Here is an 8,127-nt window from a genome sequence, read left to right as displayed (position 1 = left end):
GCTGCTTCGCGGTGTAGCGGAGTCAACACTTTCTATCCAAGCTATGCAAGCGTGTAACGCTAGCTGGCGACAAGTTAGCGCCTGTGTACGCAATGTGAGGTTCACTACACTACCATTGACTTCTATTTGCACAGGTTTGAAAGATCCTTTTGAGGGGGAAACACTTTTTGTTGAGGGAAACGCAAGTTTGGAAGGTTATTTTCCCATTGCAACTCTTAACAAAGTCGATCAACCGTGTGCGCGCTACTCCACCGGATCGGACTGATATCAGCAAAACTTTCGTTTCTCCACCGGTGCATCGAGCTTCAAGTTCGCGAATTTTGTTATCGGAATTGTGTTTGATCAGCAGGCTTCAATTCTGATTGACTCAAGTAAAAGTAATCGCAGGAAAGATCAAAACCAAATCTAATTTACTCAAATTAATCTGAGTATATACCCTTTTATGAAACAGATAAATCTCTTTATGTACACATCACACGTACAAGCGCAACTCACAATTAATTAGTTTGTAAAGTTTAAGCAGGTAATTATTTCCTACAGAAATGGTAAATCGAGACATCGTGACAACCACCTTGGAGGTCCAAATAAGCACGTACGCATGGTAGGAACTATAAATTCCCTCACAGCTTGAACTGCAGGTTGCTGCCAAACGACTGGCCGAACCTCCAGTTGGGCGGCACGATGTTGGCGAAGACAAGCGTCTGGCCGTCGGTGACGGTCACTCTGAACGACAGCCCCTGCCCGTTGAGGTAGGTCAGCGAGTGCCAGTTCGCGCCCCAGTTGCGCGCCATCGGCATCCAGTCGCCCGACTTGGAGCCCTTGATGAACATCGCCTTGATCGAGCCGGGCCCCGCGACGTTGGTCACCAGCACAAGATTGAAGTAGTCGTGCCCGTTGATGGTGAACCGCACCCCGCCCTTCTTCACGCACGGCACCCTGCAAAAAAGTTGTTGCGATTTAGTTTGGAGACCGATCGTGCAGTGTCCACGATGATCATATGCATGTGTTTGCGGTGTTACCTCATGTAGATGACGGGGATGATGCCGCCGCGGTAGATGCCGATCTTCTCCCAGGCCGGCTGCGCCATGTCGAAGTGCGGCCGCGGCGGGTTGCACCAGCCGCCGTTGTCGCTGGGGAGGTCCCAGTTGGGCGGGCAGAAGTTGGTGACCGTGATGGTGACCGACACGCCGGGCTTGCACCACGTCCTGTCCGTCTTGCGGTCGCACACCAGCTTGTAGCACTGCCCGCACGACGCGCCGTTGTTGAACAGCGCCGTGCTCAGCGCCGCCGTGCGCGTGCCGTACCCCTGCGCGTACAGGTTCCCGTACCCGCACGCCCCTCCTGCGCGCACGCACGTCACAACCGTTTCTGCCACCAACTTAACAGGCACATATTACAAGCACACGTTCATGCGTCTAGTTCGTGATCTTACCCATGGTGCCCGAGGCGTCGGCGCCGCCGTAGAACGTCGCGTGCGCCCTCAGCCACCCGGCCTGCTCGGCCGCGGTGGCGGCGATGGCCAGGGCGCAGCCGAGCGCGAGCACGGACGCCGCGCGGATGCGTGCTCCAACCATGTACATATGGCTTAACACTCTCAGTTTCTCTAACCACTTGCAGACTATCTAGCTGTAGTTCCTAGACAGAGATGGTTCGGATGATTCTGTACTGCTGATGGTCTGATGGATATGATCCGATGTGCATGGTATATAGTCCTACACGAACGACCGGCGCTGCAGTACGACTTGGGGAAAAGATTGGCGTGTGGCGACTGGGCACAGCAACTCGGCACTAGCGCACATGCGCGCGCGTAGCGTGCGGGGTTGGGGGTGGCGCGGTAGAGGGAGGAGCAGGATCAGGAGGAGTCTCTGCTCGGGTTCGCTAGTGTGCACCGCGCCGAGGCGTTCCGGCGCTCCGGTGCTGTGTTGCCGAAGGGAGGAGGAGGAGACTTACGGCAGCGTGCGTGCGACGCGGGAAGATGGGGACGAGGCGTACGGAAGCGCAAAAGGGAGGCGGGACATGCATCCCCATAAGAATACGTGATTATAAACCCTTGTAAATTAGAACAACAATGTTATGAATTTCTTTCTGACACAAATCTACACGTGCATAGTTCGACTACACTTTACACGAAGCATCATTTTTTTCTTACTGGAGGATATAATCCAGGTAATTTCTCTGCGCTGTTCAATGAACAAGTATGTTTTTTGTTCTATGCATGGGCATGCGTGTTATGATGCGCAAGGGTTACATAATGTTTCAATAATGGGATCATTTCCTTTCCAGCTTCATGCCTTCATTAGGTCAAGAATTTTCCAATGGACTGAAGATAAAAATCAATATTCCCTAATATACAACGAGGCAAAGCAGGCGAAACCTTGAGACAAAATGGTTTCTGCGCTTTTTACCATTCCATCCAACTTCAAGGAGAACGAAATGTATTCCCCTTTATGATTTCTACGAGAGTGCCAGCAAGTATTCCTCTATGAGATTCTACAAAAAGAGGAATATTCTAAAGTAGGAGCTCATGTGGAGCTCAAACTTCGTACCACAGTAACTAATGGATGAACATCTACTTTGTCAATTTGACATCAATGAGGGAGTCTGGTTTTGTTTCAGGGACAAGGCAACCTTTGGCAGTACTCCCTATTCGGCCAGGAGGCCAATACCGAAAGATAGATCTCCCCAATATGTTCTTTGACGGAAGAGGACCCCTGCAAAAGATTGTGCAATTGTGCTGGTCAATTCAGTTAAACTCTAAAATGAAATAAGTGGCAACTTGAGAAAAATCAGCAGAAAATGACCATTACCACACATGTGAATCATAACTGTTGTTTCGGTTATCCCCCATTACAAAAACTGAGTTTTCAGGTACTTCCTGAAAGGAAAGATAGCATCAACATGGTTAAGTAGATTAAAAACATGACGAATTAACCACGTTTTTTTTTCTGCAAGGATTGGAACAAAAAGCCTAGCATGAAGACAACTTCCATGTATAAAACAAAATAAAGTGTTTATACAACAATTTATCTGTGCCTGGTGGTAGGCATATGCGCTTTGCAAGGTTGGGTAAGTGCTCTGCAAGAGAGATGCAACTCTAGAATCTTATTGGTTTATGTGGTTCAAATTATTTCGAATTAGTATTATTCATAATTTGGCTGGCATAACATGGCACTGATAAAATGCAAATCATGTATAAGATTTTTGTCAGGATATATCTTCAACTATCAACACAGATTAAGTGGTATAGGTCTTATAACCTATAAACTCATTTTAACAAACCACAACACATATAACAGACACTGCTGGGAGTATGTAGTCCAATGAAACATAATTAGCCATACAATTGTATTACTCCTTTTTTGCCATAGAAAGTGTTGTAGATGCCATTCATATTGCATACACAAATCGCACAGAAAAATTATACAAAATGTTATTTATGCAGGAAGTTCACATGTCATTAGTGAGTGGCTCAGAAATATCTTACCACTGGGTTCATGTCATAAGAAGGTGGCTCAAGAATGAATTCTTCATTTCTAGCCTCACCATTCACAAGTAGTTTTCCTTCATGAACCTGCAACACGTCAGGCAATTGAACATAAGCAATTATTATTTTGAGGGTGTTCTTCTGTTTCCATGAGGATGTAAATAATGTGTACAGCAACTTCTCCAAAATTAACACACATTCTGAGCAAGTACTTCAGACTAAGCATTTCATGTGTTCTTGACAAATCTGGCATGAAACAGCAATGAACTCGGAAACATAGCGGTTTCAAACATAAATGCATGAAAACAGGCAGACAGTGGCAGCGGACACCAACTATGGAGAATAAGACCAGATTTGACATCCACACCAACATTGACAATTGCATCACCACCCCAGCCACTGCCATTCTGCCTGGTATGCATGATTATAAAGGGGATGGAGGCTTGTGTGCAGTTGAATTAAACATTCACAAAAGTGGTGTATAGCCAAATGACAACGGGTTTGGGACAGCCATAGAGGGCACCCCCGTTGAGCTTGTTGCAGCAGAGGTGGACTTCAGTCATGACACGTGTGCAAAAGAGGTCAGGAAGCAGCATGTGGAACATAACGAGCACAAGGAGAGTGGGAAGGGTAATAAGAGTGCAAAGCTATTTTGTATGCCTATTTAGGAATTTTAAAAACAGTGCAGAGAAATATTGCAATTTTGGGGGCTGTTTGGAAGAGTGATATTGCTCTGAGAGGATTCAGTTTAGTATTCAGATTAAAATATCATCTATCCAAACAGGACCTTAGTCCTTAGTCCTTCTAACATGACATTTGAGAAGTTCTACTGCGATTGGCATACAGTAACGAATACTACCAATGAAACAATAAAAGAATAGATATAACCAGAAAAACAAATAACACTCAGAATATGTTGCCACATCCTAACATGAATTCCTATTTCAGTCTTAACTCAAGAGATATCGCTGCACACATAAAAGAATTGTTTCTGATTTTGAAACAAACCTCAACAACATCTCCCTCCCTGGCAACTACTCTTTTGATGAAAACATCATTATCAGTATACCCGACCTCCTGAAAAGGAACATTCAAAGATTTTGAATCAACAAACAATGCATACCATCAAGAAAAACTGCACGTATAGGCGACCTGTAAGTACCTGTAGCACTGGTGGACTTTTGAAAATTACAATGTCATTTACACATGGCTTTCTGAAGTAATAAGTAACCTGCGAAATATTCAAATGGTCAATTTATGCAATGAAGTGAATGACACCTTTTTCTTACATAGTAAACATTAAATATTATCTTTCAAAACAAAATATAAATAACTCCGGAATGAATAAGAACCAAAAAGAAGTAATTGACGGTATCCAGGTGAATTGTAATAGTGGTCCATAGTGTCATCATGCAAATTCAAACCGAGTAGACAAATTATGTAACTTACAAAATACAAAAGACTAAAGTGAACTAGTCTACAAACAAGAAAAGGCAAAGTAGGATAAAGCCAAGCAATATTATATTCAAGGTGCATCAGGTACTGCTTGACAGACCCACAACATCCTGTTCATGCTAACCCTCACATACTTTGGACTAAGGATCACGTATATATATATGTATTACACACACACACAGGCCTTATTCGTCACTTAATTACTTTAGAAGTTGTTACAGGCAGTAAGGGCTAATTCGAATAAATAGATCATTTGTCCACTTTCTCCCAGACACATTGGTATGTGTTAAGAATTCATTCAAATTCAAAGCAGGTTATTCATAGTTTGCTATAGCCAACTTAAGTCCCAAGTTAAATATGACTGCCGGTTGGATATTTGGACCAGAACATAATACAAGAAACCAGTCATTGCCCGCAAGGCCAGCTTTCTGATGTGCATATATGTCTAACCATAGGTGTCTGCCTGATGATGTAAACAAAATAGGTAATCTTGTATGCTAGGGATTCCTGTTCTACTAATCCTTATTGATGTGAAATTTCACAAATAGTAATTGCAGAAATTTTTCTTGTCATTTCAACCACTACATATTCATCATTACTGATGCATAACACGACTTTTTTTCCTTTTTTATTAAGAATATAAAACATCAGTTTTGAGTTTGTGATAAGATGAAGCTCGAGTGGGCTTATGAAGTCTGGGTGATCATAGCACTAGATCATATACATTTTGGCTGTCATCCAATACATGAGAGAAACTAAAAAGCTCAGCATGGAGAGTATTTTCTCATTGCAGGATTATTGTGCTCTTATCAATGACACAAACTATAACAAATTAAAAACAACATAATTCAGATAGATGTTTATATGCAACAAATGCTTCTACAAAAGTGGAAAACCCCAGGTTATCAATCCTTAAGTAAATAAAATGAGCCCAGATCCTACGGAAAGTGAAATGGAGAACTTTGGTCTTGCCCTTTAGGCTAGCAACTTCAAAACCTAAATGAACCCATGACAACGATAGGTCACACAAACAGGCAATAAATCAGATTCAAAGTAATAGACAACAAAAACAATGTCTACAAATACTTTGATTGCATTTTCATCAAAGTTGTTCTGCATATAAATGATGACTAACGTGGGTCAAAAATCACAAATTTATCCGACATATTAGCCATTTCAGCAATTGGATTTGCAAGGTGCATCCAGAACTAGCGCAGGACTAAAATTGAACAAAAAGAACACGGAATGAAGGAAGAGGAAACCGCACCTTCTCGGCGACGATGCGGTCGCCGACGTCGAACGTGGGGAACATGGATAGCGAGGGGATGAACCGCGGCTCGGCGACGAAGGAGCGGAAGGCGAGCGAGATGGCCACCGCGGCCAGCACCGTCTTGGCGTCCTCCGTGGTCACGTTCATCCACTCCGGCAACAATCCCTTCTCCTTCTTCTCCCCCTCTTCCTCCTCGTCCTCCCCTCCGCCGCCGCCGCCCGCGCCCCCGCCACTGCCGCCGCCGTCGGGGCCTACCGGCGGCGCGTCATCTGGCGCCGCGGGGGAGCGGACCCTCCGACGGGTAAGTAGGTTCGGGCGGCGCCACGCATTTCCATTGCCGCTGTGGTGGAAGGCAGCGGTCGACAGGGTGCGCGGGCTCGGGAAGGGTGGCTTTGGGGAGGGTTTGAGGAGGCCGGCGAGGGCGGGGCTCTGGGAGGTGGCGGGGAAGAAGTGGACGGAGGACATGATTGCGGAGGCCGGTGAGGTGCAGGCGGTGGTCCTGGCCGCGCGGCTTGCCGGCGTCCGCGTCGGCCGCTGACTTGGATTGGGGACGACGGGCCGACAGGAGGAGTGAGGGAGGGAGGATAAGCTTAGTGGCGGGCGGGGAGGATGGGTGTTTGGCCGGTGTAGTAGCACGGGTCTATGGACCCGTGGGATAGTGAGTTTTTTCCTCTTTGCCTCCTTTTTTCAATCTGTCCTGTGCTTTCAAACTTGCAACGGTCAAAAGACATTTTGAAGATTTTATGGCATCTGAACTCAAATCAATGGGCCAATGGCGGTACTAATTATACATAGCATGCAGGCTTATTGCTATCCGCCGCATCAGCGCACAAGTAGCATTTTGTAGGACCTTTTGTAGATTTAGCATTATTCATAGGCATCTCTTAGATTTCAAGTGACTGTTTTTTTTTCGTTTGTACGCTCGATCTGATTTGAACTCACCGGTGATTTTGGCTTGGGAAGGTTTTTGGGGCTGGGGTCACCGGTGCTGCTCCTCTAGTTTAGAAGGATGTACGAGACAACAGATCGGCCTGCTGTGGAGGCGGGCAACGGGCCGAATGAGGTGAATATGAGCTCTATAAGTATTAGATACTTGTATGATTGAGTCTTATGCACATGAGAGATTGTATCGTGGCTATATTTATATATTTTTGAATAATCGTTTATTTGATTCTTGAGTTAATTTCATAAACCCGTCACTTTTTTGCCTAATTATCACGAAGCCACCACAATCTTGTCCTGTATCACAGACCCACTAATAACTTAGGCTCCCTTCTCGCAAAACTACCGTTTCGTTGCACTCCCCGTCACTGACCTGGTGAGACCCACTTGTCAGCATCATGAAGAAGAAATCCCAACTGTTTCTATCGCCATGTTATTCTAGGCGCGCGCCACACAAGCAAGCCAACATGGCTATCTGGGCTACTTGCGGATCGGACTGGATCGCAGAAGAAATGAAGGCCCACACAGGACATCATTTAGGTGATTGTCAGCATAAGATGTCCTGCGTGGGCCTTCATTTCTTCTGCGATCCAGTCTTATCCGTAAGCAGCCTAGACAGCCATGTTGGCTTGCTTGCGTGGTGTGCGCCCAAGATGACATGGAGACAAGAACAGCTGCAATTTCTTCTTCATGACACTGACAAGTGGGTTCCACCAGATCAGGAATGGGGAGTGCAACAAAACGGTAGTTTTGTGAGAAAGGAGCCCAAGTTATTGGTGGATCTGTGATACATGATAAGATTGTGGTGGTTTCGTGATAATTATGCCAAAAAAAGTGGTGGGTTTGTGAAATTAACTCTTGATTCTTTGAATAATTATCATTTACATTGATCAATAAGTATGTGATTTATTTGTGAAACTTTTATTATTATTATAATGTTATTCTAAATGATTTCTAATCTCATATCATTATGTGG

At 45.0% G+C, this 8,127-nt stretch overlaps 2 protein-coding genes across 2 annotated transcripts; both read right to left on the bottom strand.

Annotated features, from left to right (window-relative positions):
* Positions 1-391: 391 nt before the first annotated feature.
* Positions 392-1,711, bottom strand: LOC133922305 (expansin-A13-like). Its single transcript, XM_062367587.1, has 3 exons — positions 1,433-1,711; positions 1,020-1,341; positions 392-936 (listed from the first exon to the last, which is right to left on the bottom strand). The coding sequence occupies exons 1-3, from the start codon at positions 1,578-1,580 to the stop codon at positions 621-623; spliced, it is 786 nt and encodes a 261-aa protein (XP_062223571.1). The 5' UTR covers positions 1,581-1,711; the 3' UTR covers positions 392-620.
* A 533-nt stretch (positions 1,712-2,244) lies between these two features.
* Positions 2,245-7,258, bottom strand: LOC133922304 (chloroplast processing peptidase). Its single transcript, XM_062367585.1, has 6 exons — positions 6,207-7,258; positions 4,647-4,715; positions 4,493-4,561; positions 3,485-3,571; positions 2,808-2,875; positions 2,245-2,711 (listed from the first exon to the last, which is right to left on the bottom strand). Exons 1-6 carry the CDS (start codon positions 6,672-6,674, stop codon positions 2,570-2,572), a joined length of 903 nt encoding a protein of 300 aa, XP_062223569.1. The 5' UTR covers positions 6,675-7,258; the 3' UTR covers positions 2,245-2,569.
* Positions 7,259-8,127: the final 869 nt, after the last annotated feature.

Source organism: Phragmites australis, chromosome 6, assembly GCF_958298935.1.
Source record: "Phragmites australis chromosome 6, lpPhrAust1.1, whole genome shotgun sequence".
In the NCBI taxonomy this organism is placed as follows: domain Eukaryota; kingdom Viridiplantae; phylum Streptophyta; class Magnoliopsida; order Poales; family Poaceae; genus Phragmites; species Phragmites australis.
The sequence above is the reverse complement of the archived record's forward strand: the minus strand, read 5'-3'. Positions and strand labels throughout refer to the sequence as shown.